The sequence below is a fragment of the Neofelis nebulosa genome, chromosome 1, assembly GCF_028018385.1.
Source record: "Neofelis nebulosa isolate mNeoNeb1 chromosome 1, mNeoNeb1.pri, whole genome shotgun sequence".
In the NCBI taxonomy this organism is placed as follows: Eukaryota; Metazoa; Chordata; class Mammalia; order Carnivora; family Felidae; genus Neofelis; species Neofelis nebulosa.
The window spans coordinates 234,537,468-234,563,362 of record NC_080782.1 but is presented as its reverse complement, the minus strand read 5'-3'; the positions used below and the strand labels follow the sequence as shown (position 1 = coordinate 234,563,362).

Here is a 25,895-nt window from a genome sequence, read left to right as displayed (position 1 = left end):
ACAGAACTGGGAATGGCGACGGCAATGTCATACGGGGACACACTTTTCAGAGGCAAAATCCCAACACTGACAACACCAGATGCCAGAGAGGATGTGGGACGACCGGGACGCTCACGTGCTGCGGCTGGGGACGCAAACTGGGACGGCTCGCGTGGAATATGGTTTGGCAGCTTCTTACGAAATTAAACAGACTCTTTAGTATGTTTAATTTAGTATGTTTAAAACACCAACATATTCCAGCCACTGCATTCCTAGGTATTTACTCAAATGAGTTGAAAACTTACGTCCACGCAAAGACCTGTACATGAATGCTTTTAGTAGTTTATAGCGATTTCTTAAACTTGGAAGCAACCAAGATGTCCTTCAAACAAACTGGAATATCCATGTAACATCCATGTTAGTCCGTGATAAAAAGAAATGAACTATCACGCCACAAAAAGACACGGATGAACCTTAAGTGCATATTGTTAAGTAACAGTATGATTCTGACTATGTAACATTCTGGAAATGGCAAAGTGCAGAGACAGTTAAAAAAAAATCAGTGCTTGCCAGAGGAGCGGGGCAGGGGAAAGATGAACAGTCAGCGCCAGGAGGATTTTTAGGGCACTGAAACTGTTCTGTACGATCCCGTGATGGTGGATATACGACATTATACTGTTATCAAAACCCACGCAACTGTACCACACAGAGTGAACTTTAATGTACGCTGTGTACTTTAGTAATTATGTAATAATAACGTATCAATATTGATTCAAGTATAACAAATGTATTATGCTAAAGCAAGATATTCATAAAGGGGGCTTGAAGCATTGCGGGGCGGGGGACGGAGCAAAGCAGGGAGGAAGAACTCTCCCCACTGTTGAATTTCTCTGTAAACCTAAATTGCTCAAAAAAATAAAGTCCACGAATTAAAAAATGGAGGGGGATTCATAAAATAAGATAAGATACAGGCATCTGGAAGAGTCACCATACGAGATATCCATTTTACAGTGGCGTCCTATAAATAAGGCAAGTATATTTATTACACCAGTTAGAATTAATTGAAAAGTCTCTCTCATCTTCATCAACCCTGAAATCAGTAATATAACGTGTGGCAAACGGAAGAGGTCAGGTTTACCGTATGTGATCTTTTAAGAACTGATACTTGGAAAAGTCATTTCTTACTAGTGAAAGGTTTCTTACTCTCATTAACGGCAGTAAGTGCAGCAGTGACCACAGATCAAATATGAACCACAAAGAAAACACCAACAAGCAACACTCTAGAGATTTATTACCCAATCGTAACCTATGCACAGAGACAACTAAGCTCATGAGACCAGCAAAGTAGCAGCACAGAATGTAAGGAAAAGCACGTTTAATAAATACAATTCAGAAACACCTTTTTCTTTAAATTAGGGTCAAAATACTGAGACAAACACTGAGACAAAATTCGTAACCATACATAAACCGTCTTAACGTGTAATGATTCCCTGGGAACTGTCCCCACACAACGGTACCTGAAGTCGATGCCCTGTTGCCGTATCAACACGTGAACAGATGTGTGTCCACTTTTGTGCGTTTTCAGAAAACACATGTGGGTTCTTAGAAAGTGGACACAGGAACGGTTAGGTTCCAAGATTTTTCATGTCATCACATTACTTTGCGTTTATGAAGCCACGAGAAAAGAGGGGGATGTGTGTTGTGTTTGAAACTGCTTGTTGAAATGAAACACATCCCAATAATGAAGCCATACCAAAAAAGGGAATTAAGATCTTCCAGACATGTCACAGAGGCTTAATTTGGAATAGACGGTTTTGCAAAAGCAAGTATGTTAAATAAAAACTTCAAGATTTAAAAAAAGGCAGCGGGAAAAGGGCAGGAGGAGAGAAAAGGAAGTACTTGAAGAAACAAGTCTGCATAGATGATGAACAGAATTTAAATATGGTTTCAGTTCATTTCCTCCTAAAACTAAGCCTGGGTGACTGAGGTAGACTCTGGAGATAACAAGTGCAAAGATTCAGGTTTTCCAAAGGGCAATATTTAGTCATGTCAGAGGTTGTCAAACAAAAGTGCGTTTTATAGTCTTGAACACAAAATCAAATGGGAGCCCGTTTACTGGAAGAAAACCTCTACGCTAATTCCCTATTTGTTTGGGAATTCCCAAATTCCCAAATGTATAAAAACCTACACACTGTTGGGGACAAAGCAGTATCTAGTTGATTTATAGACATAAATGAACTAAGGTTGATCAAGAAATAAGAATGGTAAAATAAAAAGAATAAGTGATATTACCTTAATAGTTTTCCTTTTTTTTTTTTATTAATAAATCACTCGGAAATTTAGAAATACCATAGAGCTAAAGAGTTGTCCAGAGCCAAAAAAACCTAATAAATATTTCAAGAATTATTGTTAATCTGTGAATGTTTAAAAATGTATCTATTATCTTAGGGATTTTATTTTTAACGTACTCCCACAGTTTCCACATTGAGAAACAAAATTAAAAGCAAATGTCCTTAGGGGCGCCTGGGTGGCTCAGCCGGTTAAAAGCATCCTACTTCAGCTCAGGTCATGACCTCGCAGTTTGTGGGTTCGATCCTCTGTCTCCTTCTCTCTCTGCCCCTCCCCTGCTCACGTGCTCTCTCTTAAAAATAAAGAAACGTTTAAAAAAAAAGCAAATGTTCTTAAAAATTAAATAAGTATGAAAAGCCCAATTTGAAGGTATAAATAGATAAATATAGTAATTATAATGGAGTTTCTAGCTTTCTCTGCCAAAATAAGTAGAGGAGATGAGAATATAACATTTGGGGCTCACATACTTTTGTTCCCTAACAAGCCCTCCAACTGTAATTCCTATTCTTTTCTGCTATGACAGATTTTTAGATTCACATAAATATTATGTGCATCACAGATTAAGTGGCATGTAAAAAATATACAATCGAAACAGTTAAGGAACAAAAGTTACAAAAAAATGTGAAAAGAATAATTACTACTGTTTCACGCAAGTTCATGTGGCCCTTTCTCGGAAAAGGCCAGAAAATATCCTTAACATTTTATGCCTATCACACAGGATACAAGCTAAGGCGATTTATCACTTATGATGAAGGAAAGAGTGGGGCCCTACTATTACACAGAAAAGACGCAATAATCAAGATTAACACTGAAGAAGCCAAGGCCCACACAATGTGAAAATACCTGCCTAAGCCCTTCACTCGAGCTGCAGTCAGAGTGGGGGAGAGTGACACGTAATTATGCCAACAGGCTCCTGTTTTACAATTCCCATCACAGATTCAAGAGTGTACATATAAGAAACCTCCAAGGCAAGGGTTAACAGCAACTCAAGCTGTGCAAAACCTACAGAATATCAATAACTTTGTGTTCAGAGGAGTCAGGTACATTAGCCAAGTGGTAGAGTGACAGTCACATTATAAATCTGGGCTGTTAACGCACATTTTATTCTTGACGTGGTTGTATGTTTGTTCATCGGAGATTCACCAGATATTTGCTCGCCCCCTTTTTGAGTAATTAGTGGTTTCAGCCTATACTTTGACAGTCAAATATCACATCATAAAAACTGTAATCTCAGGGGCTCAACTGAAGCCCATAATTATGCAGCTAGACCACATGTTTCCTGTTCCAAGCTGTCTTGGTAGTTCAGAAGATAGAAGTCCAAGCCCAAAGCGTGTTTTTGATCATTCTAGAATTTCTACACTGCTACTGACGAGAAGATAAAAATCTGTGATACCATCGTCTATTTTCCTGCTTGGACTTCTAGAAGGTTTCAGCCTACAGTTAAAAGCCATTTATCTGGCACATTTCATCAACACAAATTTCCTTTAAAAAATAAAGTGATTGTGAGAGCAAAATGTTCACAATAAACACGGAACGTGCATACACAATTACATGGGTACGTGTTTATACCGTAAACATGAACTTTAGGAAATGATTCATGAAAGTAGCCAGATCTATAATAGTGACCTTGTTCAAACAAATTTCTTATTTTGAAACATTTAAAGGAAAAAGAGAAACACCTGTAAATATTATCTTTCCAAAGCACACACAGATTACTGCGCCTCTCCTTTTATGATGTGGACTCATCTCATTAGTTGGAGCCAGAAGCCACACGGTGTAGTTATAGAAAGGGCCCAGAGTCAGTACTGCACGACAACCTGGCCCAACTCTGTAAGCCACAGAGCGCCCCCTCCAAGGGTCTTGTACACAGTAAGCAACCAGTGCAAGGTGGCTGAACAAAGGGACTATCTGATCAGGTATGTGCAAGACAGAATTGCACAAAACTCAGTCCTAACATCACTTTGTTGCAGAGCCCAAAGCACTCATGTTTTCAGATGAAGTAAAGGAACCACATCCTTCTAATTTGATAATGCAACATAGAAAAAAAGCAAAAGACAACAATTTTCTCATTCTGGGTAAGGCAACACCCTGTCTTGCAATAAAGACAGTGGACATAGGATGTACAGTAAAGGCCGGATAGAAGACCTGGGGAAGCTCCTTGGGATCCTTTAAGGGGTTTAAGAAATACAAAGCATTGGGGCGCCTGGGTGGCTCAGTCAGTTGAGCGTCCAACTTCGGCTCAGGCCATGATCTCACGATTCATGAGTTCAAGCCCCGCATTGGGCTCCCGGCTGGCAGCCCAGAGCCCGCTTCAGGTCCTCTGCCCCCCACCCCCCCACCACCCCCGGTCTATCCGCCCCTCTCCCACTCACTCTCTCTCAAAGATAAACAATGAACATTAAAAAAAAGAAAGAAAAAAGAAATACAAAGCATTTGCCATCCACTGACAGAGCAAAATGAGAAATGAGGGAAATAAAAAAGCACAGCTGACTCTCAACAAAGCAGATAAGGTTCCAGGAAGCTTGAGTGTCCAAATACTACTTAACTGATAGTTTTTTAAAAATCGCGATCACCATGCTATTATCCGTGAAGAATTTTAAAAAGAAGAAGAAATACATACCCACACAAATAACACAAAACCTAGAAAAAGGGTCTAACTAGTCAACCAAAATAGAAGTTTTAGCAATCAAAACACAAATGTATTAACGACTGCCCCTAGGACTTCAGGGGAAAAAAATATGTTACTAGATGGCAACTGTTTGCAAGATTATCTTAGTGTGATCATTTATTTATTTTAAAAGGTCATGAATAAAAGAAAACTTATTTCAATTTTTTTAAAGGAATTAAATAAAAAAGAGTTAAAATAAAATTACGACGCCTTATGATTTTAACTCTTATAATCTATACCTCAGGGAAGCAGGGGGTAATTTATAGCATTCTATAAAATACTGGAGTTTAGAATCAGACTTAAGTTATCTGAAAATTATGCAATTCTTAGTAGGGGAAAAAAATCTCTTAAAGCAAGATACTAAAAGGGCTTTTTTGTTACGTATCTAAAAAGTTCTATTATTTTTAGTTTTAAACCAGTGGCTGCTCTCCAAAATTGAGACTTCAAGATCTCATCAAATACAAATTTTAAAAAGCATCACCATTAAAGCATAGGATGCCCAACCAAAATGGGATAAATGTAATTTAAAACAACTAACACCAGGATATTTTACTTGTGATTAGACACATCTACTTTCTCTGGCCTCTTTTGACCGTGACATGTGCATGTCAGATTTCTATCCTAATCTTATCCTAACGTACACTGCGGTGTACAAGTTCTCAACCTAGACAAGGAATAATTCTAAAATTTTCAAATGAACATCACTCATTATGTACAATGTTATTGTGTTAAACAAGCTATCTGGATAATTAAAACGACTTTTGTTTTGTTTTGCATTAGCCACAAAAGAGTGGACTTGTTTCGAACACCCACGCATTTATTTAGTATATGAAAGTCAAGTTCAGCAAAAATCAAACATTGCTAGAGCTGAGGAAAGTAAAGGTCTTATCTATTTGAATGTATTGAAAGAAAAGCGAAAACAAACCCAGAAGTCTAGGATGAAGAAATGCATCTGATGCAATCACTACATTCTTCTCATCCTTCCAACGTGAAATGTTAAGTACCAGCAAAAAATACTGAAGCCCAGAGACACCACCTGACAAAACGTCTCAAAGACCACGAGGCATGAGGATATGTACAGCTGAAGAAATGATGAGATGGCTAACAGAAGAAATGGTGGGGGGAGGAAGGGTTCAAATTCAACCATATGATAGACGGCAACAGTAAGAGTTGAATTCTAAAGGCTTAACTAACAAGTTCATTATTTAATTCCAAACTCTCGTTTTTAACAACGAACGAGGAATTTGACGCAAACGCAGTGTTGCTGTTAAAAGTCAACGTATCTAGGTCCCTCGTGTTCAGAGCAAAGAATAGAAGAAAACAAAGCAAAAAAAGCCAACAGACGCACGTGAGAAAAAGAGGTCCCTCTAAACCTTTTGTAAACAAGTTTCTACAAGAGCACGCGAAGCGCTTCCTTCGGCCTCCCTGACACCTTGGTTTGGATGTGCACTATTCACATGTGCACACGTGGATACCAGCGCAAAGCCAGGTGGTGGAGACTACCAGGCTCTCTATGTAAGCTTTTCTCATTTCTCAACTACGGTTATACTCTCGGTGGTTTGGGTTTTTCTTTTTTTTTTTTTCCTGTAAGGGAAAAATCTCTCCAATGAGAAGTTTTAAACCTGTTTTTAAAAAAAACTGCAGGGAATTTCTTCACATTTTATAAGTAAAAATACCAGAAATGAAAGAGCTGACAGAAATTCAGGCAGATCCAAATTCAACCATCCATTTTTCATACTTCTCCAAGTCTGCAGCAGAGACAGACTTAGCAATTTTCTTAAGAGCCAATTCAAAGTCTCCTTTGGTAACAGGCATCTGAAGTTCCTCTTTAGAAAGTGCACGGATCTCTTCTGGACCTAAGCCATTGATTCGCCGTCTCATTGCCATTAAAGAGGCATCCCTAAAAACATACAAAATCAGTGAATACATACTGATGTAAATGTTTTAAACACTTTCAACTGTAAGAAAGTTAACACAAAACATTCAAAAGATCATTTTCTATGTTTTTACAATGCTGCCCAGAATTTCCCATTTTAGAGCTATCTGAGGGTGCAAGAAAGGTTAAAACAGGATGTAAATGACTTAAACACAAAATGTACTATTAATGAATCCAAAAAGTCTAGGTTAGGCTCAGCTAGTACCAAATTTCCTTTTCCTCACTTGCTCTTCAAAGACAGCCAAGAAAGTTAGGAAACAGAAGTGAATTGTGAACTACTGAATTGCATACTTGAAAATGAACACATGGCTAAGGTTAACATAATTCAAATCTTATACCAGTTTGTCTATAACCTAATTAGAGGAGGTAAAGCCAGGAAACTCCTTCTTTGGAACATGAATGTATCTACATATAGTGGATGTGGAATTCTCCACATGGAGCATAGCTGGGCTACTAAAGGGATAAAATCTAGCTCTTCCAGATCTTATTTTCAGCTCCACTCTGATCAACTGTAAATTATTATCAAGGTTTCGAAGAGGCAGATAATGCTCACGAAAAAGCTAATAGGAAGCCAACCCAACCAAAACTTCAAAATTTTATATATTTTATTATAGTGACACTAGAAACTACTGTGAGATTATGTGCCGCTAAACTCAGATGCACATGAAAAATACTAATATACAGAGTGAGAAATAACAGATGTTATAGTTTTAAAGAAAGGCTACTGATGTCAATTTCAGTACAGTTAAGAAGGTGACAACTAAAAGGAAATCCTCTTGGGGCGCCTGGGTGGCTCAGTGGATTGAGTGTCTGGCTTCGGCTCCCGTCATGATCTCACGGTCCGTGTGTTCGTGCCCCACATCGGGCTTGCTTGCTGTCAGCCTGTCGGCACGGACCCCCTTTCTGATCCTCTGTCTCCAGCTCTGCTCCTCCCCCACTTGCACTCTCCCCTCCCCCCCCAAATAAAGAAAAGAAAATCCTCTTCTTTGAGTGATGTAAATTGTCTATAAATTATTATGTCACTAAATTGAAAGGGAAATATGTAATATATACTTATATAACATGATAGAAGTATATATTTCCCAGCTTAAAAGGATTGGGTGATGTGAATTATCTACAAATTATGATGTCACTAAATTATGATGTTACTAAATATATAAGTATATATTATATATTTCCCAGCTTAAATTGATCAACTTTGCTTGCTCTTCTGCATGCGGTAAAATAATACTAACCAAAACGAAGTATTATTTTATGTTGATGCAGCTAGGCTCCAATTTAGGGCTAAACTGACCTTAGCTTGTCAAAATCATTATTACCAAGTAAAATTTCTTAAAAACCAAAGACAGAAAAGGTGACCATATTGTTATATATTTATTCATCTAACAATGACCAATGAAGCTATGTAAAAAAAAAAAAAAAAAGAAGAAGACAAATGAGAAACCATTTCAAGGAAATGGACTGCTGCTTTCACATCAAAGGTTTTAATAACTATACTGACTTTAAGACCAGTCCTCATGTCAAATCTATACCTGATATCTAAAAGTCACAGACTATTAAAAAAAAAAATACCTGCAAACATTAGTTATATCAGCACCAGAATAGCCCTCAATCTTTTCTGCTATATCTTCCAGCTGAATGTCAGGATCCAGTTCAACCTCACGAAGATTGATCTTCAGAAGCTCCGTTCTTCCTTTTGCTGTTAAAAGATTTTTTTGTTGTTACTGTTAGATGTTTTACTTCACAAATCATTTTGATGAGAAATCGCATACCAACATTTAGGAAAAGAAAGAGACTAATGCAAAAAGGAGTCAATAACTTGAGTTCACCTAGTATCACCAACTCATTGCATGACTCAGAATTATTTAACTTCCTATGTGCCTGGGCTCAATAACTAAAAATTGAAACAAAACTGAGAGTTTTAAACACAGATTGTGAAATATAGGAAATATAATGACTTCAGAGTAAATATTCTTAAGATATAAACATATATATTCAAAAAGTTGTGAAGAAGATTGTGAAATACGGATTTGAAAACAAAGGGTTTGTGATCCCTCATGAAAAATAAAATCCTTATTAAAAATAAAATCATTAATATTCAACATTAATATGCAAGTACCAGACATTCTTTTAGTAAAACAACATTTGGCCTAGTTTTATAAAACTATAGACTACGTGGACTAACTCCTGTGAATCACTTTGCTCACCTTTTAGTGTGATATAGAAAAGATTTCCTATGATAGAGGAAATCGGCAATTGTCGCAAAAAACATATTAACGTATTTTTACTTGGAGAGCTAGCCCACAGACATCTAATGTTCCAGTATGATGAGAATGTGTATTGTGTAAGCTCTAATGAAGTACAGAATTATTTAAATAACCCATCATGCCTGCTTTTTTTACCATCAGTTTTAGTGGCAAATTCGCTATTTAATACAGCACACTAAGAGAACGCAAACTTAGGTTGGATCTGGCTTTCTACTATTTCCTGATATATCAAATTAAATTTAATTTTCTCCAACTTTTCTTTTGAAAAGTTTAGATTTATTTTAAATCTACAGTTTAAAAAAAAAATCAATGAACACCCATTTATCTTCCATCTAGACTCATCAATTGTCAACATTTTGCCATTATCACTCCCTTCTCCTCCTCCCCACTGCTTCCTGAATTGGGAGCTAGCTGTAGGCAATCACACTTCATCTTAAATTCTTCAGCATGTACATCCTAAGAACAAAGGTATCCATTCAACTAACATACTTGCCAGGAAATTTAACATTGGTACATTAGAATCATCTAATAGACAATCCAGATTAAAATGTCCCCATTTTCCCCAGGACTTTATAACTTTCTTAAAAACCATCACACATTGTATTTAGTTATCTCTTTAGTCTTCTCGCTTATCTCTTTAGTCTTCTTTAATCTAAAGCAGTTCCCCGATGTTTGTTTTGTATTTCATGACATTGACAATTCCTCCAAATGATCATACAGCATATAAAAATGCTTTTGCATTCCAGTAAAGGCCACAACAATTTTGTTTGTGGATCTGAACAGTCAGATACTGAAATGTTTATGGCAATGGAAAGAGACAAGAACAACTAAGACAGTCTGGAAAAACAGTAAGATGGGAGGAACTGCTCTATCAGAATGTAAGACTTATTACAAAGCATTAGGACTCAGGTAAATAGATCAGTGATACAGAATAGGGAGCCTAGAAGTAGATCAAAGCATACACTATGGATACCTGATTTATGACACAGGTGGTTCCAGCAGTGGGAGAAAGGATCCCAGAACTGCTATTTACGGGGGAGGGGGGGGATGGGATGAAATTGGGTCCTACCTCGTACCATACATAAAAATCAGTGCCAGATATATTACTACCCTAAACGTAAAATGCAAAAATTATGAGCATCTTAAAAGATAAAACAGGAAATATCTTAATGACTTCAGAGTGAATATTCTTAAGACATATATATATATATATATATATATATATATATATATATATATTCAGAAAGTTGACCATAAAGGAAAAGATTGATAAACTGACCACATTAAAATAAAGAACTCTAATTCATCAAAAGACTCTCTAAATAGAGTGAAAACACACAAGCTAGAGAGTTTGAGAAGATATTTACAGTGTATATAAGTAACAAAGTTCTTATATCCAGAATATTTAAAGAACTCCTACAAAAAACAAAAATAGATCAGACCACCTAATTAAGAAAAATGGGCAAAAGACTTGAACAGATATATAACAACAAAATCCAAGTGGCTAATAAATAAAGGAAAATATATTCAAATTACAGTAAAACCTTGGAATGTAAGTAACTTGTTCTGCGAGCGTTCCGCAAGACGAGCAAACGTTTCGAATAAATTTTGACTTGATAAACGAGCGACGTCTTGCACAACGAGCAGTACGTGACACCAAATGTCACAGGATCACAACTGAGCCAATGGTTCTGGAAATTCGCTTTGATAGACACGTGCTTTGGATTATAAGCAGGTTTCCAGAACGAATTATGCCCATAAACCAAGGCTTTACTGTATTTAATAATGAAGAGAATAAAAATTAAACCACAGTGAGATAGCACTGCACACCAAGAGGCTAGTATAAATGAAAAAGGCTGAGGTTTTGGAAAACACTAGGTTTTGGAAAAACGGGAAGCAACAGGAACTCTCACACCTTGCGGGTAGAAGTCTAAAGTGCAACAACCACTTGGGAAGACAGACAGGATTTATCGACTATTGTTCCAGCTATGCAGCCTGACCCGCAATTCGCTGCAAGGATGGAATGCGGCATCTTAACCTAAGGAAGCTTAGACGTTTTCACCATGATACAAGTATAAAAATATTCATAGCAGCACTGTTCGTAATTGCCTAAAACTGGAAAGAACCAAAATGTCCACCAAATAATATGATGGATAATCGTGGTACAATCACACAATGGATATCACAGGCCGAATACATGTGTCCCTCCTACTGAAGTCTTATGTTGAAGCCCTGACCTTCAATACTTCAGAATGTGACTGTATTTGGAGATAGGGCCTTTAAAGAGGTAATTAAAGTAAAAACGAGGTCATATGGGTGGGCCCTAATCCAGTCTGACCGGTATCTTTATAAGAAGAGGAAATTAGGACACAACACACACACGCACGTGCACACACGGAGGAAGACCACCTGAAGACACTGGAAGAAAATGGCCACCTACAGGCCAAGGAAAGAGGCTCCAGAATGAAATAACACCTTGCTTGACCTTGGCCTTGTAGCCTGAGAAAATAAATTTCTGTTTAAGCCACCCAGTCCGTGGTACTTTGTTGTGGCATACCTTGCTGACTGATACAATGGAATGCTATAAGCAACAAAAATGAACAGCATCTAGAAATCGTAATGTGGATGAATCTTAAAAATGTACTGGAGCCAAAGAAGCAAACTACAGAGGAACACAATCGGTGTGATTCCATTTAAGTTAAAAAAAAAAAAAAAAAGGTTAAACTTTGGGGATATATTATTAGGCGAGAAAATTATAAGGGAAACAAACAAAGTATTTCCATAAAAGGAATAACAGTGATTACCAGTAGGGGGCAAGAAGGGAGCTGTGCTAGGGAAAGAACATACTGGGAGCTTCTGAGGTCTGATAACGTTCCATTTCTTGAGCTACAGAGGTAGTTATCTGCCTGTTTGCCAATTATTGGATAGATTGAACTAAATTTTAATACGCTTCCATTGTGAGTTCTATTCCTCACTCACACAAAGTAAGACAAGAGCAAAGCAACGCAAAGGGCAGCCACAGTGGAAAGAGAAGCAAGCACGCATTATCTGGGATCGCCAGAAAAAAAGAGTGTGACTAGGCAATCTTTACCTCCAGAATTCCTTAATTTGGAAGTAAGGAGGCTCCTTATCTTTGTCCATCCCCAGCCAGCAGGCCCATCACTTGAGGTGTGGGGCCAAAGAAGTCCTGTACTCAGGTGGCCAGCCCGAGGGGGGTGGGGAAAAAGAGGGAGGGGCAGGAAGCTCCCAGGTCTGCTGCTACACAAAGTGGCGGTGCTCCCGATGCCTCCGTAAGAACTCCAAACTTAACGTAAGCGTGACTTCATAGTGCTCCACACACAACGTGTTAGTGTGAATGTTAGTGAACAAAGATCACTTTGCTCTTTTAGTCCTGATGCTAGAATTCATTGTATTTGGAAATCAGAATGTTTAACTGCAGCCTGCCCTAAGAACTCAAATGCCAAGTTTAATATACTGTATTATCCCATAGAAAGAAAGTTCCCGACAGTCACCTTAAATGAACTCTGGAGTATAAGCCAGTACTGAAGCCCTAGTTGGAAGCATCCTTTTCCCTCGTAACTGTAATTTGGGGAAAGTGACTTCTAATTCTGCTTGTATCAGTGGTTTGTTAGAAGGTTCCAAGTAGGATTTATCAGCTCTATAAAACTGTATGAATGATATTTAATAACCTTGTGAAAGGATTTAACAAGTAATTAATAGGTTAATAGTCAAGAACCACCAATACTACATAACCAAGTTAATATACATTCTAAATTTAAATAAACATTGTTAAAAGGATCATACACTTCTTGTAATAACAACTTCCCTGAGCACACTTGGAGGTCCAGTGCAGAAGAACACGAGTGCACACTCTGGGGCCAGACCGCCTGGGTTCACTGCCCTGCTCTGCCTCACTGGGTAGGATACTTAACCTCTCGGTGCCTCAGTTTCCTCACATGTCAAACAAAGATAAGAACAGAATCTACCACATAAGACTGTTGTGAGGGGGAAATGGGTTAATAGATGTAAAGCCTGGCCCACAGTCAGCACTCAAAAAATTGTTCATTGCCCCCGCACCCACCCACCACCACCATCAGTCAATCGACAAACAAGATTAGAGGGAGACAGAGAAAAGCCAGATCCCTTCTATTAAGGAACATCTGGGAGACAGATAACCCAGGGAAGTGAAGTCTACCCAAGGGAGACAGGCCAGGCCAAAAGAAGCCTTCACAGAATGAGATGCTTTAATGCCAACTTTGAAAAACCAATAATTTTTTTTTTAAGTTTTATTTAAGTAATCTCTACAGCCAATGTGGGGCTCGAACGTACAACCCTGAGATCAAGAGTCGTATGCTCTACTGACTGAGCCAGACAGGTGCCCCAATAAAATTTAAATAGAGTGGAAAAGGGAGAAAATCTGGAAATGGGAGTACCATAAATAATGACATGGAAGTAGAAAGAAGCACATATATATACCAGAGGCGGGGAGGGAGGATGGCAAGTAGAAAAGTACAAAAGAGGACTGAGAAACACAAATAGACAGATATAAATAAGATAATAAATAAATAATAAATAAATAAATAAATAAGATATAAATAAGATAATAAATAAATAAGATAATAAATAAATAAATAAAAATAAATAGAAATAAGACAGATATAAATAAGACAGATAAGAACTTATGGTAAACACACACACACAGACACACACACACATGCACGCACGCACAACCAAAGAACTCCGACCCTGATGTGATGGAAAATTAGACTCAGCTCTAAGAGACTCTATGATGCTTTAATGATTCAGGGAGGTTACTCTAAAGCAAAATATAATTAAATGAAAGGGGCTGAAAAAGGGAGTTCATTAAGCTGATCAGGCGGTTGCTGCCACAACTTAGATGCATAAAGTGAAGGAAGAGACTTATGTAAGGCCAAGCTCCACCCGGGCCTGCTGTTTTGCCTTTTGGTAACTATGGCAGGTCGTACTTCCCAGGATGGCTGCGAGAGTCTCTCTCATCCCACACACGCTTCGGCGGTGCGGTCTTGACGCTCTCCCACCCAGAGGTAGTCTAATTCCCACCTCTTGAAAATGGGTGGGCTTGTAAATGCTTCAACCCAGGGTACAGGAGAAGTGACACTATATGACCTGTAAGGCTAGGTTATAAAAAGCAACGCCCCTAGCGGAACGTCTGGAGCCACGGCCACCACGTATGAAATCGGACTGTCTTGAAGCCACCGCGCCCGAAGCAGCCTGGGCCAATGGAATGACCAGAGACAACATGGAAGTGCTCCAGCAAGACAGCTCCAGCCGGGGCCTCCGGGTGGCTTTGGTTTTATCTACTCTCATGGTTTTACTTTTCGCCTTTTCCAACTAAAAATTTACTTTCATAGGTTGCTTGTGTTCATAAGATGTCCTCCAACTTCTTTTTACTTTCATATAATCTCTTCTTCCCGTTAATTTTACCCTAGATTGCTATATCATTCTTTCAGATCTTTCCACATGTTGCTGTTTTGTCTATTCCAGACCCTTCTATCCTACCAGATGCTTCAGCCACAAGAGCTATCTATCTATTCGTTTTCAAGCAACCACACCTTTGTTTCTGTTTCTCTCTCTCTCTCTCTTTTTTTTTTTTTTTTCTGTTTTTCTCTTTGGAAATGAGTGAAAATGCAACTTCCTCCATGAAGTCTCCCCAAAGCACCTCAGTCAGAACTTATCAGTCCTCATTCTCCACTCCGAAGTACCATGGACCAGAGTGGGGGATGGGTTAAATAGGTGACGGGGATTAAGGAGGGCACTTGTGATGAGCACCGGATGTTGTATGGAAGTGATGAATCACCGTATTGTACACCTGAAACTAGTATTACACTCTATATTAACCAACTGGAATTTAAACAAAAACTTTAAAAAGAAAAGGAAAAGTACCACGGAGAACAATGGCACCACATGTTATACTGTTTTCCCTGCAGGTAGGTTAAGTGTATGCCTACTTTCCAACTACAAAGTGAGTTCTCCAAGGATGAGGCCTGTCCATTACTTATCTTTATATTCCCACAGAACCCAATAAATGTCTTTCTAATAGCAAAGAGCTACATAAACACCTACTGAATTAATACGGATGAAAGAAAGAGTGGAGTTCTAATTACGATGATCTGTTTGGATGCACTTTAGGAGAAAGCGATTTCTCAAGTTCTGTGGTCACAGGTACAGACCTTCAGACTAGTAATGAGCAGACAGAAGCACTCAAAAGTGATTACCTATAATGGATACAACGTTTTCATAAGGGAAAACAAGTTTAGAAGAAAACCCTTCAGTCAGCCAAATCTATTCTCTTCTCCAATATTTCAAGGAAAGCTAAGTTCCTACCTTTGTATCATAAAGTATGTGTTTCTCCCCAACACCTAAGTTCTCCTTAGCAGTTTATAAAATTGCTACCATCAACTATTTTTCTAGTTACATTTTTTCCTCCCTATCATGGTAAATTAAAGTTCAAAGTACAAAAGTTTAAATGGTGTCAGTTCAAGTAGTAAAACTTTTATTTTCCCCCATTAGCATTAATTTCTTATTTATAATCATCGTATACAGTAGTAAAGTTAAAACTCATTTCATACAAATATACTAGATAGCATAGAGAGATTTGTTTTAGAAAACAAGGAAGAGTAAAAAGAGGAACAAAGAGAAAGTAAAGAAACAGTAAATCAGAAACTGTAACAAACCACTCAAATTTGAGAATTTCATGCGGCTAATATGAGAGCAAGCCGGGCACTAAGGAGCTGATTCTGGGAGGTGTAATATTCCAGAACAGCTTCCAGGTTCTAAATTGAACCACTTCCATTAGTGCTTTAAATAAGTTTATTATTGTTGTAAATTCAACTAGTAATTTAAGCATGTTTTAAGAAAAAGAACATTTTTCTTTTTAAGTTAACAAGATTATTAGAATTAATGGTATATACATAGTAGCAGGCAGGAAAGACAATGCGAGATGGAATCTGTGAGCCAATTAATTACACTATAGAGCTTGGAGATCGAGTCACAAAAGTGAGTAAGGAAGATGTTATAAAAATTAAGTTCCAAAAGTCATAGGTGAGGCTTCCACTTCTGATCATCAGGAAAAAACTGGTACCAGACTTGTCTTTTTATGGTAAACAAATATAAAACAAAAGAGAAGAGGCAACTTTTTTCATGCATTAGCCAAGAGACAGCAAGTAACTGTAAATTGGCTTTTTCTTAAGTTCTGCCAAAAATTTGAGTGCCTGCTGGAATAAAATTCAGTACCCTTCAAAGAAAAACAACATGATCCAGACTCTCCACAGTGTAAAATATACAATAAAAATTACTGAACATGTGAAGAAACAGAAAAGGTGACCCACAGTCAAGAATATTAAAAAGCAGCCAATAGAAACTGTGTTCCACATATAAGAATTAGCTGACAAAAACTCTAAAGTAGTATATTAATGATCTATTTCCTTATTTTTACAATATTTTTTAATGTTTACTTTTTGAGAGAGAGACACACACAGAGTACGAGTGGAGGAGGGGCAGAGAGAGAGGGAGACACAGAATCGGAAGCAGGCTCCGGGCTCCGAGCTGCCAGCACAGAGCCCGACGCGGGGCTTGAACTCATGAACTGAGAGATCATGACCTGAGTCAGAGTTGGAAGCTCAACCGACTGAGCCACTAGGTGTCCCCCAATGATCTATTTCTGAATAAAAAAGTTACACTAAAGCATGGTGGCCTAAAATAACAATTTATTACCTTCATAGGTTCTGTGCATCAGGAATTTGGGAGAAGCTTAGCTAGAAAGCTCTAGCTTAGGGCCTATGATGGCTAATTTTATGTGAACTTGGCTGGGCCACTGTGTCAGATATTTTGTCAAACATTATTCTAGATGTTCCTGTAAAGATGTTTTTGTATGATGTTAGTATTTAAATCAGTGGATTCAGTCAGCAGACTGCCCTCCATAATGCAGATGGGCCACATCTAATCAGTTGAAGGCCTGAACAGAACAAAAGCCAGACCTGCCCAGAGCAAGAGGGAATTGTGCCCAGAAACGGCCTTCAGACTTTAATTGTGACATCAACTCTACCCTGAGTCTCCAGCCTGCCAGCCTACCCTGAAGATTTTAAACTTGACAGTCTCTGTAATTCCATGAGCTAGTTCATTAAAATAAATCTGTCTCTTTATACACATTTTCTATTGGTTCTGTTTCTCTAGAGATCCTGACTAATACAGGGCCTCTCATGAAATTTCAGTCAAGGTACGGGCCAGGCCTACAGTCATCCAAAGGCAGCTAACTCACATAACAGAAAAGCTGGTGTTGGCTCTTGGTGGGACATGTTAGTTCCTTCTCACATGGGCTTCTCCACAGGCTCTTTGAATTCATGGTGTGGCAGCTGGCCTCCCCAAAAGCATATAATCTGAAAGAGGGAGAGCCAGGCAGAAACTATCCTTTTTATGATCTGGCCTTGAAAGTCATATATAGATAGCATCATTCTGCCATATTCTATTCCTTAGAAACAAATCACTAAATCCAATCCATTTTCAAAGGGAGGGAAGGCAGTTCCACCTTTTGAAAGGAAAATCTCAAAGAATTAAAGGAAAAGATGGACAAAATGGATGAAGAGATGAGGAATCCCAGCAAAATAATGGAGACTATAAACAATAACCAAATGGAAATGCTAGATTTACAAAATATATCTGAAATGAAAAATTCACTGGACAAGATTGAAAGCAGATTAGGCAATGGCAGAAGAAAGTGTCAATGATCATGAATATAAATGAACAGAAATTATCCATCTGAATAAGACTGAAAAAAAATGTAAGAGAGTCCCAGTGACCTATGAAACAATATCAAAGTCCAACATACATATAGGATAAATAAAAGGAAAACTCCACAGAGGTACATCATAGTAAAACTGCTGAAAACAAAAAGATAAACACAATCTCTTAAAAACAACCAGAGGACAACCACTTAAGAAAATCCAACCCGTTTGCTATAGTTAAACATATAGTACCACATGACCCAGTTATTTCACTGGTAGGTATTTATCCAAAAGAAATGAAAACATGTCCACACAAAGAATTGAACATGAATGCTGACAGCAGCTTTTTTTTTTTTTTTTTTTTTTTTTAAATTTTTTTTCAACGTTTTTTATTTATTTTTGGGACAGAGAGAGACAGAGCATGAACGGGGGAGGGGCAGAGAGAGAGGGAGACCCAGAATCGGAAACAGGCTCCAGGCTCCGAGCCATCAGCCCAGAGCCTGACGCGGGGCTCGAACTCACGGACCGCGAGATTGTGACCTGGCTGAAGTCGGACGCTCAACCGACTGCGCCACCCAGGCGCCCCGCTGACAGCAGCTTTATTTACAACAGTCTCAAAACAGAAACCATGCAATGTCCATCAATAAGAGAATGGATACATAATCTGTAATATGGCCATAAAAGGAAATACTACTCACCAGTAAAAAAATAACATTGATAAATCCCAAAACAATTATGCTGAAGAAGACAGTCCAAAATAATTCATACTGTATGATCCTACTTATGAAATTCAAAATTAGAATGGCAAAGATCAGATCAGTGGTTGCCTGAGGTAGAAGGTGTTGGGAAGAAAGAAGAACAGACGAAGGGGCACAAGAAATGCTATCATAATGAAAGATACGTTCTGGACCCTGATTGGGGTATGGTTTCATGCTGTATACAACTGTCAACATCATCACGTTGTAAGTGGATAAAGTTTATTACATATAAATCATTCTTTGATAAAGCTGATTTTGAAAAACAATAGCCAGGAGGGGAAAACACATTATATATACAATGAGATGAATGAAAGCTAACCTCACAGCAAAAAGCAGTGGAGGCCAGAAGATGACAAAATGATATCCTCATAAGTAATGAAAGAAAAAACAAAACAAAAAAACTTCCCAACCCAGAATTATTTATCGATCAAGAATATCCTTCAGAAATAAGGGTGAAATAAAGACATTTCAGATAACAAAAACTGAACTTGATGCTGGCAGACCTTAAACCAGAAGAAATGTTACAGAAAGTTTTCCAGACAAATGGGAGATAGACCCAGATGAAAATGTGGACCTTAAAAAAGAAAAGCAGAGCAGCGGGGGTGTTAAATATGTAGGTAAATGAAAACCACTACTTTTTTGTGCTCCTCTTAAGTTTAAACTGACAATTTAAATCTCATTATATTGTGGGATCTACAATGAATGTAGGTGTAAAATACATGACAAAAGAGCACAAAGGCAGAGGGAGGCAAACAGTTATTATATTTTACATGAAGTGGTACAGTATTAGCTTTACATTGACTGTGAGAAGTTACAGGTACATATTATAATCCCTAGGTTAACTGCTAAAAAAATAGGTACAGGTAAAAAAATCCAATAAAGGAATTAAAGTGTATAAAAAATCAATTATCAAAAGAAATTAGGAGAAGAGGCACAGAGAAACAAACAAAATGGCACACTTAAACATAACCATATCAATAATTACATTATACTTAAATGGACTAAATACTCCAATTAAAAAACAGAGACAAACTAGATAAATAGCAAGACCCAACGATACGCTGTCTACAAGAACTACACTGTAAAAATAAGGACAGGGTGAAAATTAAAGAAGAAAGCAGATATACAAACAGTAAGCAGAAGAAAGATGGTGAGGCTGTATTAATATCAAAGTAAACATCAAGCTGGGGTGTCTGGGGGGGCTCAGTTGGTTAAGCATCCAACTTGATTCAGGTCATAATCTCACAGTTTGTGAGTTCAAGCCCTGCATCGGGTTCTCTGCTGTCAGCATAGAACCCACTTCAAATCCTCTGTCTCCCTCTCTCTCTCTGCCCATCCCTTGCTCACTCTCTTTCTCAAAAATAAACATTAAAAAAAAAGTTAACATCAAGCCAAACAGTATGTAACCAGAGACAGAGATATTTTATAACGGTAAAAAGACAAAGAAGGTATAACAACGATAACTATCTATGTACCTAATGACAGAACTTCAAAATGCATAAAGCAAAAATTGAGAGAATCAGGGCAAACAGTTATAAACAAATTCACAATCATATTTGAAAAGTTCAACAACCCATTCTCAGTAATTGATAAAAAAAAAACTAGAGTAAAAACGTCAGTAAGAATCTAGAAGATTTGAACAATACTATCACACTAACTTGAGCTGACCAACAATTACAGAATATTGTAATCAACAAACACAGAACAACATTCTATTTAATCGCAACTAAAACATGTCACCAAGAAAGACTATATGTTGAATTATAAAATAAATTCAATACAATTTAAAAATTGACATTCTACAGAGTAGTTCTTGACTATAATGGAACTGAATTAAAAATCAACAAGAAGATATCTAGAGAATCCTCACATATTTGGACAGTAAACCACAAACTTCTAAATAACCCAAGAGTCAAAGAAACAAAAACAAAAACAAAAAAAAAAAGGAAAATTAGAAAATATTTCTAACTGAATAAAGAAAATATGCTATAGCAAAATCTGTGGGATAAAGCCAAAGTGGTGCACAAAGAGAAATTTATAGCTGTAAATATTTATATTAAAAAAAGAAGAAAGGTTTAAAATCAATAGCATAAATTTCTAACTTTGGAAAGAGAAAATTAAACTCAAAGTACAATGGAGAAATGATAAAAATAAGAGAAAAAAATCAATGACACAAGAAACAGAAAAATTGCAAAGCAAAATATTGAGTTTTTAAAAGATTAGTAACATTGATAAATCTCTAGAGCAAGATGATCAAGAACAATAGAGATAAAACACAAATGACCAATTTTAGGAATGAAAACTGACCCATTACTATAGACCCTACAGACAATAAAAGAAAAATTAGGTGTATAGATTTGTATTATGTCAATTTAAGCAAAGCTATAATTTCATTTCCTAGAATTCTCCTCACTGAATAGTTCTGATTCAGCGTGCACCACATAAGTCATTATGGGTGAAATTTACAAGGCAGAAATGAATCAACTCAGAAAACTGGTTCAGAATATGAAGTGCATTTGCAGCTCAAGCATACTGTCACTTATCTGCTGGCTCTGCCCTGCTAGGGCAGATTTCTTCCTTCAGCTTTTTTGACTCCTTAGCTAGGTGTATATCTGATACTGTTACAAACAGTACCAGCTTCTTCAATAGGACATCCCAGTCATCAAAGTTGGAAGTCTTAGAGGCAATGAGAGCCCAGCATGGGTTCCAGTATGTCCTCATGGGGTCCCAGTTCATCCCCAGAGGTTATAATTTGTCTTTCTTTCCACCACTTCATCTTGTCTTCCTGACTACTCTTGCTACTGACTTCAGGCTCCAGAACCAGACGTGAAATCAACAGCCTCACATAAACCCTTTAGTCAGCTTGCACATTTGTATTAGGTCAAATCCCAATAAATTTGGCAAATTAGAAGAAATGGACAAAATTCTTTTCAAGACAAGGTATCAAAACTTAAGAAAAATCAGATAACCTAATTAGACAGCCTTATACTTATTTAAGTCAATGGAATAGAACAGAGAACTGAGAAACAGACCCACAAATACACAGAAAAATAATTTTCAACAAAGGTGCCGAACTAACTAAATGTAAAAAGAAAACTCCTTTCAACAAATGGTGCTTGGAACAACTCGATATATATTTGAAAAAAATGAAACTCAACCTCTAAGAGATACTATACACACGAAATTACTTCAAGATGGACCACAGATTTAACTATAGTTTCTAAAAGAAAAATAGGAGAAAACCTTTGCCCCTTGGAGTAAACAAAGATTTCTTAAGACACAAAAAGTGCTATCTGCAAAGGAAAAGCTTAACAAGAAGACCATCAAAATTAAAGCTTTTCCGGGGCACCTGGGTGGCTCATTCAATGAAGTGCCCAGCCCTTTGTTTTAGCTCAGGTCATGATCTCACGGTTCATGGGTTCAAGCTCCGCATTGGGCTCTGCGCTGATAGTGCAGAGACTGCTTGGGATCCTCTCTCTCCCTTTCTCTCTCTCTGCCCCTGCCCTGCTCATTCTCTCTCTCTCTCTCTCAAAATAAACAAATAGGGGTGCCTGGGTGGCTCCATCAGTTAAGCATCTGACTCTTGGTTTCTGCTCAGGTCATGATCTCACAGTTTGTGAGTTTGAGCCCCACACTGGGCTCAGAGCTAATGGTGCAGAGCTTGGGATTCTCTCTCTCTCCCTGTCTCTGCCCCTCCCCTGAGCGTGCTCTCTCTCTCTCTCTCTCTCTCTCTCTCAAAATAAATAAACTTAAATAACTAATTAAAACTTTCCTTATCAATAGACACCATAAAGAAAATTGAAAGGCAAACCAAACTGGAAGAAAATGTTCATGATGTATGTATCTGATAAAGAACTACACAGCATTAATAGAACAACAAATAAACCAATTAAAAACTGAGCAAAGGACTTGAAAAGACACTGCACAAAAGATATACCAATGACCAACAGGCCCATGAAAAGGCACTCCACATCATGAGTCATTAGAGAAACACAAATTAAAACCATAATTAGAGTATTTCAGACTTGTTAGGAGGACTAAAATTAAAATACAGACCATACCAAATGTTGGCAAGGATGTGGAAATACTGGAATTCTCGTTGGTTGATGGTGAAAGAGTAAAATGGTACAACCACTTGGGAAAAGTTTGGGTATTATAAAGTTAAACATATACATATCTACCCTAGGACCCACCTGTTCTATTCTTAGCTATAGTACCCAACAGAATCCAAAACACTCATCCACAAAAAGATTTGCACAAGAATTATTTACACCTTCATTCCTAATAGCTCTAAACTAGACATAACTCAAACGTTCAACCAAAAAAGGAATACATAAATTGTGGCATAATCATATCAGGGATATACCAATACACGTAACCATCTGGATGAATCTCAAAACATTATGGTGCCTGAAAGTAACAGACACACAAGAGTACATGCATATTACGATTCCATTCATGTGAAGTTTAATAATAGGTAAAATTCATCTATGGTGACAAAAACCAGGAAAGGTAATGCCAATTAAGGGTTTGAATTAACTGGTAGGGGGCACATAGAAACTTCCTGGGTGCAGAAATATCCTACATCTTCAGTAGGGTACCGATTAAACAGGAATATTCATTTGTCAAAACTCACCAGAATACACACTTAAGATTTAAATTTTATCTCAATTTTATGTAAATTTTATTTCAATATAAAAAGAAAAAATTCACTTATGAAAATTTCAACAGTCTTCAATAGGATGAAATTATATTTTTCGGAGCAGCATATTTTGAAGAAAATCCCAAGAGAACTTTATTTTTAATCACTTAAGATTTAATGAGGACTGTAAAAGTAAAAATTCAGGGGTGCCTGGGTGGCTCAGCTGGTTAAGCGTCCAACTCCGGCTCAGGTCCTGATCTCACAGTTAGTGAGTTTGAGCCCCACACTGGGCTCTCTATTATCAGCTCGGAGTCCACTTCAGATCCTCTGTCCCCCTCTATCTCTCCCCCTCCGCCCCCCCCCCTTGCATGTGCGTGCAAACTCTCTCTCTCAAAAATTAACATTCAAAAAAAAATAAAAGTAAAAATTTAGATATCCTATCAAATTTATTAACACGAATACTGCTCTGAATGTAAGGAGCTCAACAGAGAACTACTGTGGCCTCTCTTTCCACTTAAGACCAATTGGTTTTGTGATACTACAACCTTTAAGTAGAATGCCAATGGACTAAATTCTTATGTAAATGGAAAAAGGTAACAGGAAGTAAAATAAAAAAATATATATAGTAAAAGGAAGGCATCATACCTGTTGGGAGAGGTATATATATCCTTTTTTCTAATCTCCTTCTCAAAGCTTCATCAATGTCCCATGGGAAATTAGTAGCAGCCAATACCATAACCATTTTGGAAGGATCATCATTCTCTAAAGCTCCTCCGACTCCTATAAGTGGTGAGGGCAAAAGAAGGGGTTTTTCTTACAGTTCCTTATTCTTTCATTCAACTCACATCTCTAAGCATCAGCCACAGGCTTCGTCATAGGCTCAATGACGAAAATAATGCAGTCCTTCTGACCTCTGTATGGTGGCAGAACCAAACACATCAACAGAAAACTACAAAACAAGGAGGTAACGATTTACATCATCTAATCCAATAAGAAAAATATTTTTTTTCTGTAAGAAAATGAATATAGATTTAATTTGCTCTGAAAAGAAAAGGCATGGGAGATTATGCTGCTTTATTCCTTATTTTTTTTAATCATGAAGTTCCTCAAAAAAAATTTTATTTTAGTTGTCAGTCTAATTTATTTTCTCAAGAATAAAAAGGTTCACATCTACTAATGTACTAGCATGCAATCATAACATTTGTTGCAGGTTATATACTGCAACAATTTTATCCTTCAAACTTCTAAGTGACTTGTTAAAAATCAACAAAAAATTTGAGAATAAACCTAATAGTCACTACTGAAAATAGCATTTCTTTTTATACCAAACAAAATATATGCACATTGAGTTCTACTTTTTCAGAATTAAAATTTTAGAATAAGAAGCTTCAGATTACACAATGGCAACTCTGGAAAATGTTCAGTGAAAAAAAAAAAAACAAAACCATCAAAAACTCCACAAAGTTTATTGATAAGAGTTTCTAGTTGTAGCCTGGCATAACAAAGTAGAGAATTTATTTTTTTTTTAATTTTTTTTTTAATGTTTATTTCTTTTTGAGAGAGAGAGAGACACGTGAGTGGGGAGGGGCAGAGGGAGAGGGAGACACAGAATCTGAAGCAGGCTCCTGGCTCCGAGCTGTCAGCACAAAGTTCAGTGCAGGGCTCCAACCCACGAACCGTGAGATCATGACCTGAGCTGAAGTCAGACATTTAACCGAATGAGCCACCCAGGCGCCCCACAAAGTAGTGAATTTAAAGCAACCCAGTTCAATACGGTATTTTCTTAATAAATTATTACTAAACTCCTGATTCAACCATTGCCACAAAGAATCAAGCTCTCCAGGGTGCCTGTGTGGCTTAGTTGTTAAGTATCTGACTTTGACTCAGGTTATGATCTCATAGTTTGTGAGTTCGAGCCCCACACTGGGTGAGCTCAAGACCTGCTTGGGTAGCCCCGCTTCTCTCTCTCTTCTTCTCCCTCTATCTTTCTATCTGCCCCTCCTGGGATTTTCTCTCTGCCCTTCACTTACTTGTGCCCTTTCTTTCTCTCTCTCTCTCTCTCTCTCTCTCTCTCTCTCTCTCAAAAAAAAAAAAAGAAAGAAAGAAAGAAAGAAAGAAAGAAAAAGTAATCAAGCTATCCAACTAATAAGCAACAGAACTGTAGTCACAAATACCCCTCGATGAAATTCAGCTAAATTTATATTCAGTGATATTTTTAAAACATCTAATAGGTTTCCTCTAGATCCCTCCCCAAAAATATAACATACTCACTCTTTTCTTTCATACTTTAGCAGAAATTAAAATGATAAACGTTTTGAGGGGAGGACTTGTACGACATTGTTTTATGTATCTTACAGTGCCTGGCACCATATAGAACACACACTACAAGTATTCAGTAGGTATCTATAGCTGGTGTATAACCTTATTTGTTTCGAAACAGCACATTCTGGATATTAACACATTTTACATATACCACTCAACTACCAGAATAATAAACCTCTAAAAGAAGGCTCTGGCCCATCACTCTCTCCCTTCAC

At 37.5% G+C, this 25,895-nt stretch overlaps 1 protein-coding gene across 7 annotated transcripts in view; it reads right to left on the bottom strand.

The window, feature by feature from the left end:
• Positions 1 to 25,895, bottom strand: part of KATNAL1 (katanin catalytic subunit A1 like 1) — a 104,352-nt gene that overhangs the window by 12,093 nt on the left and 66,364 nt on the right. For 5 of the 7 annotated variants that reach the window (XM_058688587.1, XM_058688553.1, XM_058688562.1 and 2 more), the window contains 3 exons: positions 24,004 to 24,138; positions 8,505 to 8,631; positions 1,254 to 6,896 (listed from right to left, as the gene is read on the bottom strand). In XM_058688587.1, coding sequence (XP_058544570.1) covers positions 6,698 to 6,896; positions 8,505 to 8,631; positions 24,004 to 24,138 — 461 coding nt within the window. In that variant the 3' untranslated portion in view covers positions 1,254 to 6,697. Of the gene's footprint in view, positions 1 to 1,253; positions 6,897 to 8,504; positions 8,632 to 24,003; positions 24,139 to 25,895 lie in introns of those variants that run through there. The other 2 variants (XM_058688578.1, XM_058688569.1) reach the window with 1 other exon arrangement.